General features: G+C 39.4%; 1 protein-coding gene and 1 long non-coding RNA gene across 2 annotated transcripts in view; both read left to right on the top strand.

Moving 5' to 3' along the window:
• Positions 1 to 16,311, top strand: part of TSPAN13 (tetraspanin 13) — a 16,582-nt gene extending 271 nt beyond the window's left edge. Inside the window, exons 2-7 of the mRNA XM_039709601.1 lie at positions 1 to 78; positions 11,356 to 11,523; positions 12,567 to 12,647; positions 13,501 to 13,614; positions 13,944 to 14,054; positions 15,306 to 16,311. Coding sequence (XP_039565535.1) covers positions 16 to 78; positions 11,356 to 11,523; positions 12,567 to 12,647; positions 13,501 to 13,614; positions 13,944 to 14,054; positions 15,306 to 15,380 — 612 coding nt within the window. The 5' untranslated portion in view covers positions 1 to 15 and the 3' untranslated portion in view covers positions 15,381 to 16,311. The remainder of the gene's footprint in view (positions 79 to 11,355; positions 11,524 to 12,566; positions 12,648 to 13,500; positions 13,615 to 13,943; positions 14,055 to 15,305) is intronic.
• On the top strand, positions 6,697 to 10,910 carry LOC120502323. The gene is made up of 3 exons (XR_005627504.1): positions 6,697 to 7,568; positions 7,667 to 7,880; positions 9,806 to 10,910. It is a non-coding gene; the product is annotated as an uncharacterized LOC120502323 (long non-coding RNA).
• Positions 16,312 to 16,620: the final 309 nt, after the last annotated feature.

Raw genomic sequence — 16,620 nt, 5'->3', positions numbered from 1 at the left:
GGCGGCGGAGCAGCGATGGCGTGCGGGGGCTTCGCCTGCTCCAAGAACTGCCTGTGCGCCCTCAACCTGCTCTACACGGTGCGTGCCCGCCGCGCTCGGCCCGCCCGCCCACCGCCGCGGGCTCTGCCTCGTCCCGCTGCTCCCGCCGCCAGCTCGGCTGGGCTGGGCTGGGCTGGGCTAGGGAGGGGAGGTGGCGCGGCGGGGCTCGCTGCGCTTCTCCCGGCGGGATGTGGCCGCGGGGCTCGGGGGGCTCCGCGCTGCGGCCGTTGGCTGTCGCGGCTTCCGTCTCGGGAGGATGGGGTGGGAGGGGTGAGGAGGTGACAGCGGTTAGGCCGGGCTTTGTCACCGCGCGGACGTGGCTGCTCGGGATCAAAATCCAGGGAGGCCCGGGAGCGCTGCCCGCCCGGGGCGGCGGCTGGCTCGGCTCCTGCAAGGAGCGGCCCCGGGCCCGGCCCGCCGGTGCCCTTTTCCTCCGTCTGGGAAGGGCGCTGCACCAATTCAGGCGTGAAGCAGGGAAGGGTTGGTTTTGTTATTCCTCAGCCAAGCATCAGCGCCCAAATGAGCGCAGCTCGGTCGGTGACGAGGCCCCCGGCACCCCCGGTGTTCCTGGGATAAAGCAGGCAGTCACCAAGCCGGGCTGCCTGGGATGCTGGGAAGATACGTGAGGAGGGGGAAAAAAAGTAGGATGTTAAACTGAAATGAATGACTTTGCTGGGGAGTTCCAGGCAGGTGCCTGATTCTCTTCCAGCATGTTGGAGGGCTTGTTTTTAACAGAGGAGAAAAAGCCTCCAACTGTGGTGTAGCTACAGGAATTTTTTTCCTCGTTATCTGTTTTTAAAGGGCTCAGAAATAACAAGAAACGGGAGTAAGTGTAATGGCTTCCTCTCGTGGCGCATCTGGAGAGGTAGAATGTCCTCTAATGTTTCAAGTTTAACAGCTGTGCTTGGGAGTGACTTTCAGCAGACTGAAATTGGGGTCAGCCAGTGCTTTTGGGCTGTTGTATCTGTGCTTTTCCAAAAGCACTGCCTGATCTTGGCTGAAAGGAAGATGTGAGAACAAGTGCGTCTAGCACTGTTCATCAGAACAAACATAGCTGATGGACCTGATGGAGCAGAAAGGGGTGTGGAAGCACCTGTGCTGAAGCCAGAATTGGTTGATGTTCTTGGGCGTACAAGGTGACCCAAACCCCCCCTTCCTCAGCAAAGAGCAGAAGAGAAACCTTATGTAGACAGGCTGCACTATTACTTGGCCTCCATCCTTGGAGGAGCTTGAGGAGTGAAATATGTCCCTGAAAAAGTCTGGAGCATGCTCAGGCAGCCCAGCCTACCCGCTGTGAAAGCTGGCTTGGATCCCTGTGATGCCTCGTGTTGTTGGGCTACCCCCAGCCAGAACAGAGGGGAGCAGATAGGTGTTTGGGATCTGTAGTTCAAGGTAAGTTTAATGGATGTAGAGTGATGTAGCTGAGTTAGAGTCATAAGATAGCTGAGGTTGAGAGTCCCCAGAAGATCTTTGTGGTCAACTTTTCATGAGATTTTCCCGTGCCAGAAAGTGGGTTATGGGTGCATTATCCCATCCCAATTTTGCTTTTCAATGAATGCATGACTTCTTTTGTTATTACTGCTATTATTCCTTGAGTGACAGAAGAGAGAAATCTGGATCATTCTCAGATGGATGTAATGTCATATTACATCCATCCATCCAATAATACTGTAATGTCATGTGGACAGCAGGTGGTTTTTTTTTCTAATGACTCCATCATTAATTCTGCAGTCATATAGCCATATATTAACCAGGTGTCATGAGTCTGGTAGGTCTTTTGGGCATATCTGGCCATAGCAAGGGTGGGTTGAACTTTTGGACTTCTGTAGTTCTGTCTGTGGTACCTGTACAGTGTATTTACAACCTTAATCTCTGCTCTGATGTCTGCTTGAGTAGACTTTACTTTGTGGGTGTCACTCTGTCTTCTGTCACTTGACCTATACAAAACATCTGTTTCTGCTGAAGGGAAGGAATAACGTCTGTAAATGATAGTTACAAGAATGTCCAATTGTTATTGTTAGTATTGTTCATTAATTATAGACAAGTTACAAGACTTAATGCTTTTACATACATAATTGGACAAATAACACTTAAAGTGCTTAGTTGGCCTGGTAGAGTTGATCTAGTAAAATGTGTGGGCTTCTCTGTTCCTTGGTTATTCAGAAACCTGAAATAAAGGGTTGAAGCAGCACAGTGAATGATGGACTTATTTCCTCCCAGCTGGAAAAAAAATACAGAAAACAGGAAATCAGAGCAATGCTTAATGATTGTCTCTTTAAAATCATGTTGATTCACTAATAAATGGTGAGAAGGGAGTAGTGGTGTTAAGAAGGGACAGGTGACACTTCTTGGATGTTTTTGTAGCCAGCACGGATGTGTCTATATGACATGAATTAACCTTGAAAACTGTATATTGGAGGTTTCAGTTTACATTCTGCCTTTCATTAAAACACTCTGAGATAAAATATTGGAGCTTAATTTATTTTTAAATTTTTGTAGTACTACCTTTTTTGATTTTTTGTAGTAGTACACCAAGAAAAATATATGTCCTGTCAGTAATAAATCAGTTACTGGTTTAAGGCAAGAAACGAGAAACCCGCTAACCGAACTGCTCACTTAATCTTCTTTTCAGATGTTACTTTGCTGATGACTTTTGGTTCTTCTCATGACTACGTTAGTGTCCTTAGGCCTTGATTCTGTTTTTCAGTCTATTTTATGTGAGTAATTCTGGCATCTATACTGAGGCTTGCTGACTTCAGTATGATTCCTTATGGGTAGAGAAAGAGTAGAAAAAAATAATTGAGAGTGAGTACATGATGATGTAATTATTGACTCTGAGTACATGATGATGTATATTGTCAGAATAAAGCCTTATATGGAAGAACTGAATACAAGAACCTTTAAAATACTAATTTTGGGTATCTGACCTATTGAGTTTTTATTTAGTCAGTCATATTTACATTTCCCATCAAATGGCAAATCTATACAAACTGTTTAAAGTGCCTGTCCACAGAATTAATCCAAATTCAGGGATGTGTTTGTAGCTTAAAACTTATGCTTCCAAGGAAGTCTTCAATGTTTGTGTTGAAGTGCAAACAGTCAATATCTTTGTTCATATCTGATTTTCAGAGAGGAAAGGGAAGTTCCTAACTAGTGGTGAAAGGTTGAAGTGGTAGGTGAGCCGTGAGATTAAATATTCAAATAAAAAAGTACTTGCAGTTCATTTAGGTGGTGTGTGCTGGTGTTGTCACCCAAGCAGCTACTTAATTATTGCTGCAGCAGGAAGCGTGAAATGTTTGTTGGCAGTATGTAAACATTTCACATTTTGATGAGCAGCCTTTATGTTTTCTTACACCTAGAGCAGCCATTTGATTTCAATTAAAACATACAGTACCTTTTCCATTAGAATTGTGTCTTTTTTAGTAGCACAAAGCATATTCGATAAAAGCATCCACATTTACTTGTAACACTAGAAAGTACCGTACCAAAATAATTCACTTTTTATATTATGTCATTCTCTGAGCCTCATTTTTTGATTGCCTGTTAAGTGGTTTTTGCATCCATTTTCAAAGCACCGTGTTTGAAAGAGTTTTTGGACTTGTGCTTTGTTTTTCCTATCACTGTCTCTTGTTCTCTGGGTGCTTTAATTATTGAAGTTGCGTTTAGGCTTTCTGCCCTCTTTATCAAACTTGGTTTCTCTGTATTATGGAAACAAGCCAAGATAAGTATAGAAGTTCTCAGATTTGGACAGTGTGTGCTTGGTATCATAGAATGATTTGGGTTGGAAGGGGACCTTCAAACTCATGATAGTCCAACCCGTTTGCCATGGACAGAGACACCTACCACTAGACCAGGTTGCTCAAAGCCTCATCCAACCTGGCCTTGAAGATTTTAAGAGTGCTTTTAATTACTAAGGTATTTTATAATAATGTTTGTCTTACTTTCAGAGTTCCTGATGCAGAGGAATCAGGATCAACTTCCATGCAAGTCTGTCTGCTTAATCTTTTTGCTGCATAGGGGAAACTTAGTGTTAGAGGCAGAGTGAAGATCTGGGTTTCCATTGAGAAAGGGAATGTGTCTTTGTGTTCTCTGATATTTCCTGACTGGCGTAGTGGCTACACAGAGCCAGATACAAGCAGACAGGAGTTAGAGAAGCACAGTTCTTGCCTCAAGTGACAAATTCTTTCACAGTCTCTGAGTGCAGGTCCATTTTGGCCTGTCCTATGTTTGTTTTCAGCTGTAAGATAAATAAGATAAAAAATCCATTGCTTGCCCTGTCTGACAGGCTCTGGTCAGCATTTAGGTTAGCAACATCAAGAGTTTGCCCCACCACCAGCCTGTTCTGTGCTGATCCTCCCTCATTGTCACGCCTGGATGCTCAGCAAATGGGACAGTTTGCCTTGGAGCCATTTCTGTTGTTCTAAAGAACATTTTGAAGATGGCAGTATAAGCTGGGCTGTCTAGTCTTGACATGTAAATAAGACTGATACAGAAGCTCCCAGGTCAAGGAAGCTAATGTTGGTTTTGTCAGTCTTATGGACTTTTTGTTTTCACTGGCATTTTGGGAAGGATTCTATGCTCACGCTTGAGAACGCACAAGAATACAGCAGAAGTGCAGATAGATATTTAAAGATATGTTTCCAGGGCTTGGAAAGGCCCTCAGCTATACTGATATATGTGTATCAGTATATAGCTAATGTGAGTGTGGTTTGTGGTGGTGGGTCAGAATGGAGACATGGGCTGGGTCCACAGAGCAGCCAGGAGAGGATTTTGGTTTTTCATTGTCTTGTGCCGGGTGTGCAGTGGCATGTGGAGCTGAGAAGGCAGCCTGTTCTTAGGGAAAGAGGAGAATGACAGGGCACCGAGGAGGAGGATATGGAACACGGTGTGTTTTGATACTGCTGGTCTTTTCTGCCATTCTGGTGGTGCGGGTGGGCACTTTAAAACCAGCACAATTATTGAGAACCCCTTTGAATGTCCTGCAGAAGCCTTGTAGCTTACATCATTAGTTGTGGGGTTTTGTACTTCTCTTTTTGTGTTAAAGGAGATATGATGTGTGGAAGAAGGGTCTGTGGGCTCACCAGACTTTGTGAAAACATTTTGTAACCTCTTAAAAAACAATGAACAAAAACACAAGTAAAAGTAAACATTTTAGAATATAATTGTTTCTGCTGCACAGCAGAAAGCTTCCATTTCCAAAGACCAGAGAGTATGAAGCAGGGGTTAAATGTAACTGACATTTCAGTGTGTAAATAGTTTGTTACATGACCAATAAAGTGAATAACTCTTTACGAGGCCTGAAACTAAAAAAACAGGCTTTTGTGATAGGAGCCAGGAATGCTGCCTTTCACATAAACTGCTTGTTCCACATTACCTGTCTGAAGGCTGTTCAGTAATCGGACTACTGATCGCTCTTCATTTAAGTAAGTCTTATAAAGGTGGAAGATTTTGCTTTCTGTTAGAAGTCCTGTGGAGGTACCCAGAGCTTTCCTTTGCTCTCAGTAAAGCTGAAGTAGTACTGTAAGGAAATAAAGTTGCTTACAGGTTGAGTAGCTTACAGCTGTGATAGAAACCAATTTAGCTTCATTTTAACTTGCTAAAGGTTGTGGTTACAGCACTATGTACTGCCTGTTGTTTTAATATGGTGTTTTTAAATTAAGTGCCAGGAATCAGAATTGTCTTCTAGATTCTCTGTGGCTGTGCAGAAATGGTTGCCCAAGTGGAAGGGGAGAGTGGTGGAAACCTCTAGCTTAAGTATATAAGCCATTTGACATTTAAATTTTAAAGCACCCTTAAAGTATATGCGGGGAGAGAGATTAGGGAGGATGTATTTCATCATTTGTGTAATCTCTCTGGTTTTAGTTCCTGTTCCATATTCACTTTGACAGCTATTCTGTAAATATTTCCCTTGCTGATACGAGAATAAATGCTATATAATCTTTTTACCTAGGAATAATGAGTCAGTGGTTTGTAAAATTTAAATTCTGACATGTAGTTTTTACCAACTCCTGTTAGTACTGAGGTGGTAAGGAAGCAGGGGGAATAGCAGCTTCTGCGTATGACTTCCTTCCTAGCCAGCAGTCCAAGCTAGTTGAAATACCAAAAAGTTGCCAGTTAGTCAAGACAGCAGATTTGCTGGTGGCTTGCTGTTATAGGAAGGAGGAAGTGGTTTTAGCATTTGAATTGTTCTCATGGCATTGTACAGAGAAATAGTTTGTCAGTATCTCTGTTTCTTTTTTGTAATGCAGACTATAAACTTGCACATAAGTACAGAAGGGGCACTTGTGGAAAGAAATATGTTTTTTCCAGTACAGGAAGGAGGGAAATGAGCAGCTATGTGCACAGGAGAACTTGGAATTAAAGAAGAGAGCAAATTTGGAGATTTGTTAGGGAAACTTATATTTGGAATGGATCTGAAGTTCAAATGTGTGTATGTATGTGTACTGAAAAAAGGAAGTTGCCTAAGCTGGAGTCTGATCTCTTCCACCGATCTTGAACTTAAATCTTCCCTAAAATTTTCCTTATACAGATACTGACATTGGAGTCATGTTTTGTCTACTAACAGTATGCTTGAATTTTTTTTTCGATTTGTTTTACTCCAAAGTAGAAATACTCTTATCTCATAGGGGAAACTACTGATCTTCACCTAGAATTTGTGCTATCTAAAGGTTTGTTCTGGTAAAACATTTACTTAATTTCAAAATTGCTAGTTTATATATTGAATTATGCTAAGCCTATATTTGTGTGTGTGCCTTTAAGTAAGATAGCTAGGGTTTGAATTGGTGGAGAAGATAGTCCTTTGTCATTGCTAAATCCACGTTACCTACCTGTTAAAACTTCAATTTTTGGTGTGGAGAAAGTGGCGTGGTCAGAGTGCTGACTGTGGTGTATGGCAGTGTTGGTTGGAAGGCATTTTTGGGGCTCATCAGTCCAGGCCCCTGATCAGGATTATGAGTAACAGTACCTTGCTGTCTGTGGCTTAGCCTGCAGAGCATTGGACACCCCTGAGAACAAAAATCATCACCAAACCGCCTTGCAGGTGTGTTTTTTAATGTCCAGTCTGAAGCTCCTGAGCTGTGACTTATGATGCCAGAAGAGTTTGCTTCCATGTTTGTATGATGTGCCTTCAGCTTTAGTTGGTATGTGATTACCCTAGGCAGCCTAAACAAACCCAGCTCCATCACTTCTTCTCAGATCTCTCATTATGAAGGCTCCATGCCATTTTACTGACTCCTGCCAGGTTCTCAAATTCCTTTTTTGCCTGGGGGACTTTAAATAGAACATGGTATTTGAGCTTCAGTCACACCAGCATTGTGTTTCCTTTGATTGCATTCCTCTTGGTTTCCCTGTTTGCAGTGAGAGCTGACTCCTGGCTTGTATTCAGCCTGGCAAACAATTTGATCTCCATATCTCTCTCATTAAGGCTGTTGTTCAACTGGTCTGATCCCAGGCTCCACTGAAGCACCCAGGAGCACAATTTTTCACTTTGCAAGGTTCCTAAGGTTGGCTTATTCCTCAAGTTTATCAAGGTATATCTGAGTTAAATCTCTTTTTGGAGAGTCAACCACTCCTCCTTGTTTAGTATTGTCCACATGTTTTCTGAGAATTCATTTTGTGTTGTATCCAGGTTGGTGATGAAGATACTGTGTGATGTTTGCTCCAGCCTTTGTGGTGGTGCTTACCTGCTGCCAGCAAGATGCTGAGCCATCAATTGCTGCTCTTCAAGTTCAGCAGTCTGGCCTGTGGCTGTTCAGTCTAACAGGCCATTTCTCCAGCCTTTCTGTGGGAAATAGGATTAATCCTAATCACTAAAAACTGGACTGTGATTTCAGATGTTTCTGGTAAATACATCAAGTAAATATTTTAAGTGCTTTTACTTTTTTTACTAACCAAAGCTAGCCTCGTGTAAGTAAATTTGTATAGCTAAAATGAAGTTTCACAAATAATTCAGTCTTAAATCCTTTCATCTCAAAACACTGGAATAAGCACTGTTGAGTGGTCATTTCTAGTGGCTAAACAGTACATAACAGTGTGAGCCTTGCATTGTTTTACAGACTTGAAAAAAACTCTTCTCAAAACAGCTTAAGTTATTTTTCCTTTTTGTAGTCAGGTGCTTTTACTTCAGTTTTTTGTATTATGGTATTAAAAACTATATAGAGGACGTTATTCCTCTCATTCAGATAGTCTGTGCCAAACCTGAATATGAAGGAATAATCATAATTTTATCTTTCGGTAAACATGTGGAGGAGACAGAAACTTAATATTAAATCAGTTTCTGGAGTGATTAGTAAATCTGTAGTCTCCATTTCAGTTTTGAAACTGTCAATTTTCCACAATTTAAAGTGGCAAGAGAGGAGTGGCCAGTAATAATTTTGGTCCACATCATGGATCTGCCTGACTGGATACAGCATTTTCATACAGTTTGTCAGCCAGAGCCCAGTAGCATGGATCTGTGAACACACAGAATTTCCAGATGTTTTAAGGAATTGGACAGTTCCTAACTTTGTCAATGAAAGAAAATAGAGCCTTGGTTTTATGGAGGTAACACTTGAAAATGAGATTGATAGCTCTAAAAATTGAATGGGTCAATAATGGGTTTAAAATCCAGAGAGGCTTTTTTTTCCCCACTTGATTGAAAACCAGACCTTTTTGAGATTGAAAATGTGGCTGTTTCTACCAGAAAAGCTTTTTATGCCAGGGTGTCAGGACAGTTCTGGTGTCATGCAGATAATTTTCTGCATGTATCATCAGATTAATGTAAGATGAGATCAGTAATGGCATCAAGAAGCAACTGGTACCCTGCATCTCACAGACTGTGTTTATTCAGGAGGTTGTAGAGGCACAGATTTTGTCTCTTGTTTTGATTTTAAGAACAAACTAATTTCATTTAATGCTTTTGGACCTCTTAAGAAATGAGCAAAGAGCTGAACAAACACATATCTTTGTGTCCTGGAGGCAGATTGGTGAAAGATTTGCCCTCAGACAGAAAAGTATTGGTGGAAACTATTAGGAACAAAGTTTCATCTGCTCTTCTTTGTGAAATAAATTGAGCTTTGAAGAGCTGAACATATCTTTGTGTCCTGGAGGTAGATTGGTGAAAGATTTGCCCTCAGACAGAAAAGTATTGGTGGAAACTATTAGGAACAAAGTTTCATCTGCTCTTCTTTGTGAAATAAATTGAGCTTTGTCATTGCTTCTGAGATTTTTTTAAAAACCTATGTAGTGGAAGTGTGAGTTCAATGTTTAGAAGCTGATGCAGAGCATGGGATGTCAGACAGCACTTCTTGATTGGAAATTGGGCTATGGGGTTTCTTTAGTTACTTGCTTCTGGTACTTACATGGAAAAATAAATCTTTTCAGTGAAATGAGATGGTAAAATAAAGTGAGTGGGCATAGATCAGAAAAGGTAGGTCTTGCAATAAACTGTCTGATTAGCCAGGCTAATTTTTAATGTACTGGTATTGGGAAGTTTATAGCCTTGTGCAGCATGGATTCAGAAAATTTGTGTAAGAGCCAAGGTGTTTAACTTTATTTTTTTTTTCTTCAGTCCTCTCTGTAATTTTGATTCATGACACCTTGTCCTGTTGTTTTGGTTTTAAATAAATGGTAATTTAGGCTTTTTGTTTAAGAGAAACAAAGACAACTGTGAAATCATCCTAAACTCTGCTCGTACTGAACAATTCCTTTGAATTTTATATTGTTTTTTGTATCTTTGCGTTAAGAGAGAAGTGTAGGTATGACAAATATCCTGCTTTTGTTCTTGCAGGCTCTTGAATTTCTTGTGTGGATTACTGGCATTTGGTAAAAAGTTTTTTGAGATGTATTCCTGTGTGAACACAACAAAAAAATCCACCTGCTGTGTTTAGATCTTGATGAGCATCCCTAGTTGTTTTACTAGCTTTCTTGATGTTACCTGAGATTTCCATGTTTCAAAAGCTGCATTACATAGGTAGTCGTCTAAAATGTACTTAAATGGAAAAAATATACAGATGTATTTGGCATTAATGCCAACAAGAATTCCCAGAGGTAGGGTAAGTATACTAAATTGATAAGGTGGAAATTACCTTTTTTTTTTTTTTAAATTCTTCATGCCTCTGGGTAAGCAGTAAAATGTGTGTCATGAGAATGTGCCTTGTTTGAATGGAAATGGTGAGCAAGTATAAGTGCTTGCTCTACACCTGTTGTTAAACAAAGCCAAGTAGTTGAACTCAACCAAGTGTTTACTGTTTTATATTGTTGGTTTGGATTTTTTTTTAAAATGGCTCTAAAGCCAAGTATTTTTTTTTGTGAGATCAGAGTTTTGGAAAGTTAAAACTTGCATGTTGAACTAGTGTCATTTAACAGAGAATGTAATGAGCAATGTTACACATGGGTCTGTTTCAAACCGGAGTCTTGGGCATCTTGTGCCTTGGACATCTGGATTGGCTTTGTCTGCTGCTTCCCTCCTGCTGCACTTCATTACAGATTTCTCTGCAGCTTTTCATGTTGGAATTCCTTTTTTCTTTGGGTTGTGTTTTTCTGGTGTGGAAACAGGAAAGGCTGGAGCTTCCTGCCCATATAAACAAATCTCTGTGAAGTAACTAGGATAGATTCCTGCCTGCCTTCCCTGAATACCATGTTTAAAAGGAAGGAAACAGCGTAAGTGTTTTGGGTATCGAAATAGGATTCACTTAATAGTACAGCTATTTTCTTGAAAAAATATGCAGAGGAGACAGGATGCCTTTATTGTTTTACTGTATAAAGTCCTTGAAATTCAGATCTGAATTGTATTTTTTGTGACCATGTTAACTGTTGTGTTACATTATCAAGTATGTAGAAACTTCTTTAATTAATTAATACAGCTGATTACAGTAAGTTTTGGCAAAGTGCTCTTTTTTACACATTGAGAGCTGTGCGGCTGTATATTCTATTTTCTTTAAATATACTGCCACAGTTTAACAAAAGATCCGAACTTTTGGTTCTTACTCTACTCTGGATTAAAGCTGATCATTTTTAGCTTATTTGTTAGTTATGTTATGATCTACAGTTTAGTGTCTCTAGTCAGTCACTGATAGTACAACATGGCTTGACTTACAGGTAGAGTTGTAGCAGTTCCACATTGACAGTAGGAAGAATATGTATGCCTTAAAACATCTGGAACTGAAATTACTTATACAATGATGTGGTGGATTGGTTTGTTTAGGGTTGTGTTTCTTCTCTTTACACCACAAAGAAAAATTGTACCTTTTTACAAACAACTTTAATGTAAAAAAATTATCTGAGTATGGGAGCCTGTTTTAATATGCAGTCTAACTTTGTGTTTTCTCTTCCCTCCAGCTGGTGAGCCTGCTGCTGATTGGAATTGCAGCATGGGGAATTGGCTTTGGCCTCATCTCTAGCTTCAGAGTTGTTGGAGTGGTAATCGCAGTAGGAGTCTTCCTCTTCTTTATTGCCTTAGTTGGATTGATCGGTGCAGTGAAACATCATCAAGTACTGCTGTTCTTTGTATCCTTCTGATGCACTGCATTGATTGCAGTGTGGTTCGAGCTGTGTAAACAGCCTCCTATGTCAGCTGAGGCTGCTGGGGGAGGTGCTTCAGAAACAGAACAGACATTCACAATCTTACTTTGCTCAAGTGCAGTCTAAATGAGACTTCCTTCCCATTTAACTTAAGTTCAGTTTCCTTTTTTCCCTCCATTGTTTGTGCTCTGAAGATAGAAGTATTCACATCTCTTTTTAAAAATAAGACTGTTTTAATTCTTTGAGAGCTTTTTATGGTAGCTCACTGTGTCACAGGTGCCTCTTACTGTGTGCTCAGCCCTGCAAGGGGCTAAAGTAGGTGAACTATTAATGTTTAACTTTTGTGGTCTGTGAATAAGAACTGACCTCCACTTTACAAACAGCTAAATTGTGTGAAGTATCTGCCTCTGAACACAGCAGCCAAATTTTGAAAGTACTCCCCAAATTTCAAAACATGACCCTTAGTATCAAAATTTATTCTTTTTGTTTTATACTATCTTCAGATGCAGTAGTCCAAAAGTGTGTGGGGCTGTGTTCCAAGAGCAACTCTTATATTTTTTATTTTTTAATCTACACTAAAATTATTTTTTTAATTAATTACAGGACTCTGTCACTGAAAAAAGTAATCTGAATATACAATACCCAGAAAAATATTTTCTCTATTACTTTATTTAACCGAAATATATTGAAATTACTTGAGTCCCTAAAGCTGGAGAAAATGGCTGGAGATCTTGCTCTCAAAGCTCCTTTTATTGACCTCTCTGCTCATGTTTTCTTGCTAGGCAAGAAATAACCTAACAAGGAAATACCACCTATGTATAGTAGTCGCCAAAAGGAGATAATACATGGTGATTGGGTTTTGGGAACATTGTTTAGGTGATCTTTTCCACATCCAGTCAGAATTTGCTTCCATAGTTCGTTTTAAAGGACTTACTGTTACCCAGTGAAATAAATAGTACCATTAGGTGCATATGTTATAAAAGCAAAATGAATTTGAGAGTATATCCTTAACTACTGATTGTTTCCAGTACATGATTATTCTTCTGCTAGTCTTTATTGTCCAGTTTTCTGTCTCCTGTGCCTGTTTGGCACTAAATGAGGAACAGCAGGTAAGAAAATTTTCCTGCCTTCTCAGTTAATCTGTAGCATAACACTATAAATATATATGTACACAGGCACATGTATGTGTATGTAGTCCTCCATAAAATGAGGAGAGCATATTTTAAGAAAATCAGCATTATCCTGTTTATTAAAGAGTAGACCTTGGTCAATGCTTGGCTCTGGTAGCTAGAAAGGAATACGTTTGGGTCCTAAAATGACTTTTTTTTTTCTAAATTTAATTTGTTTTTAAGCTTCCTTTCTAGGTTTATGATCACAGGTGTAGCATCATGATATCTTTATTATATCTCATGTTCAGCAATTTCCGATAAGCCGATGAAATATACAGTAATCGTGGTGTAACTTTGATAAAGTCATTGAATTGTTCTTGTGAAGCTGGAGAGGTCATAACTACATTAGGCAGTTAGTTACACGTGAAAGTAAAAGAGTCTTCCATGTGATATGGAGACCAGTTCTTACTGCATAAGAAGTGGGTAAGGGCGCAGTGACTAAATAGGTGCTTTTTGCATGGGAGGGTGCTTTTTGTGTATAGCCTGGGCAGTCCCAGCTAGATCAGTCACTTGTCCCCTTACTAGTGATCTTGTTGGGTTTAGCAAAAACAAAGGAAGGAAAGGAATTATACCCATGAATGTGCTGCTGTTAGGTGCTGTTCTTTCGTTAGCTACACAGCCTCTTTGGACACTCCAGTCATTCTTTAATATATTTATATTCTCCTGCTTATATTCTCCTGTAAGCATCCAGATTTGAAGGCTTTAGTTAGGGTGTTATCAACTGGGTTTTGTATATTGACTTGCAGTGTAAAACAGTTTATTTAATGTAATATGTATTTGCTTTGGCTTCTAGAGTGAACTTCTAGAGGTGGGATGGAGTAACACCAACAGCGCAAGAACAGATATTGAGAGAAATCTGAATTGTTGTGGATTCAGAGTTTTTTATCCGAATGAAACCTGTGCCGCTGTAAGTTCTTCAAGTGTGAAAAACCATAACTTTTTCACACTGTGTTTGTTCAAAAATGTTTCCATAGTTACATCAAGCAGCATTTTAACAGATGTGTAATGTAGCTGTTACAGGGATACTAAGCTCTTAACTTACTGAAAAGACAATTACAGGGCACCCTGCAAAGTTTATACTCCACTGTCATTTATATATACACTTGAGCTCTTGGAGTCTTTTAAAACTGCTGTAGTTTTGTCCATGGGTAGCAGTCACTTCTAGGCAAAACTAGATGCTTTCAAATAACAAAGTGTCATCAGCAAATGGAAAGCAATTCTCTGTATCTGCTGCAGGATTGTCTTCGAACTCTGCACTGTAGACCATGTGCACCAATAATGGAAGAATATTCTGGAATGGTGCTGAGATTTGTCGGAGGGATAGGACTCTTCTTCAGTTTCACAGAGGTGAGTGGGTGGTTGGAAAATCGAGTGCTTTTTTTCCCCACTTTTGAAGCTTTGCTTTGTGAAACACAATTTTATGGGGTTTATTACAGGAAACCTCAATCCAGTCTCGGGAATCAGATAATTAGGCCAAATTTTTCAAAGATACGACCTTGCTGACAGATCTATGTCTGTCAGAAGGAAGGCTTTTCTTGCAACTTTGCTATTTAGACAACAAACCTCAGCATTAAAATGCGGTGCTGTAAAGTTTAAGCATTTCAGAAACTTACCTGTTCAAGTGTACCAACCATTCTCCAACAGTATTAAAAGAGTGCTGTTGCTTTACCTTGTTCCCTCTTCTTCCCATCTATTACCCACTCTAGCACACATAAGGTCTTTGAGAATTTTTTTTGGTGCCACCTGTAGTGGAAATATAGAGTTGCACGAGGAGTGAAGTGTAGTTTAAACAGTAGGTTAAAATTAAGAAGGTCTTTTGGCTCTTTAGTACCATGATGATGCATAACTTGCTTTATTGATTGGAGTATAAAAATCCTCAGAGTAGGTCTTTTCTAATCCCAAAGTAGAGCATGTGAAAGTGCTCTTCCTGCTGCTTAAGTGCAGTTTTGAGGAGGTTTGTACATATGACAGCAAGAAGAGAGAATACAGCAAGCTAAACAGAATCACACTGATCTCAGCCATCTCAGCTAAAAATGTGAAGGTGCTGGGAGGGTAGAAGTTAGTTGGGGAGAATGACAAGATTTGAAAATGCACAAGAATAGCTGTATAGTTAAGTGGTAATGGTAAAATGGAACAATTTGAAGGATTTTTTTATCATTAAAAGCAGCTTTATGAGTATTTATCATTTGGGGAGAAGAATAATTTAACTTTCCTTATAAAAATGGGAAATTTTTTATTGCATTGTGAATTTGGCTTTTGTTGTTCATAGTTTTGTGGGTTTTATTTTTCTCTCTGTTGATAGGATATGATTTTTCTCAGAGAGAGAGGGTGCATTTTTTCTAATTGGGATGGAGTGTGGTTGTACAATTTTAGCAACAGTAAAACATCCTAAACTTGTATTTTTTCTCAGAGAGGATGCATTTTTTTCTAATTAGGATGGAGTGTGGTTGTACAATTTTAGCAACAGTAAAACATCCTAAACTTGTATCCTAAACTGAAAATTCTTTGTCATAATTTCGTGTTCAAAACAAATTTTGTAAAACTAGAAGATGGGATGGAGACCCTCTGCTTATTAATATCTTTGGTTTTTATTTTCAGATTCTGGGAGTCTGGCTGACTTACAGATACAGGAACCAAAAGGATCCCCGTGCAAACCCTAGTGCATTTATTTGATGAGTTTATAAAGGACTAAATCTTCTCTCTGCACCCTCTACTTAAAAATACTGATTCTCCATAGTTTGGTATTGCTCCATAATAAGTATTCTACATGTACTCAGAATAAAACACAAGCCCTGTAAGAAATGTGTAGTTTTCATATTTAATTTCTACTGTTTTTCTTCTAAGAATCTCTATCTTAAAGTAGATGGGTGCATTCAGTAGCTGGGCAGAGTAGAACTGCTGGTTAAGACTTTGTTAATTGTTATGGTAAACTCTATACAATGAGTTTTATAGCACTACTGGGTTATCTACTGTAAAAAAAAAAAACAACCCTAGAGGTATTTTCTGCTGTATTCATTGATTACAAAAATTCACATGAATTCTCATTAAAGTGATAAAAATTTACAGTGGATGGTTGGGTATGATTTACTTAGGTTTTAGGATGTACTCTAGTAAACTTTTTTGTCTCCCACTTTCCTGTTAAGGTAAAAATAGAAGCTAGAGATGTTATTTTCTATAGTGCACATAAGTATATGTTAATAACTACTGTAGTCTTCAACCCTCCTCTTTCCTGTTTGTTTTGGTTTTCTGGTAGCTTTAGAATTTTGTTGAGAATAAAAACAATGTTAATGAATATTGTCATGATGAGAACAATGAATGAAGAAAACCAGGAGAATGTAATCTGCAGCTGATTAACTTGAAACTTTTTTCCCTTGACAAGTGAATGAGGTTTGGTATTTGCACAATCAATGTCTGTCATCTCTGATATAAGAAACTTGATGTCTGGAAAGTTGTTGTACAGCTGGTTTTTTTTAGATGGTGTAAAGTCATTGTTGTAATAACTCAGCAGTGTATATTTCTGTGTCATCCAGATAAGTCTTGATTTCATGAGAGATTGAATGACATGTAAAAAAAAAAAAAAGGAAAGAAAAACAGCAACCAAAAATTGCTTTCCAGTAGTTTGTTTTCTGAAAACAAAGAATTCAAGTTAGAATGGTACATTATGCATGTAGAAAGTGTTGTCTGAGCTGAAGGGAAGCGTGGTCCCTCTTGCTGCCTGTGAAAGAAGTGGTGCACAGCTGAAAGAGCAGACATCTGAACACCCAAGGTGCACAATGTCATATTTGTTTTATTCATACTGAATTGCAGATCTGCACTGCACCTTCTCTTCATTCATTCTTCACTCAGTTGCTGCTGCTGGCAGGGTAGGCAGTTGCTGTAGCCTGAAAGACAAGTCCACAGGACGAAAAGGGGA

The sequence above is a fragment of the Passer montanus genome, unplaced genomic scaffold, assembly GCF_014805655.1.
Source record: "Passer montanus isolate IOZ18808 unplaced genomic scaffold, ASM1480565v1 scaffold10, whole genome shotgun sequence".
NCBI lineage: Eukaryota > Metazoa > Chordata > Aves > Passeriformes > Passeridae > Passer > Passer montanus.
This window is presented reverse-complemented; position numbering and strand designations above follow the sequence as displayed.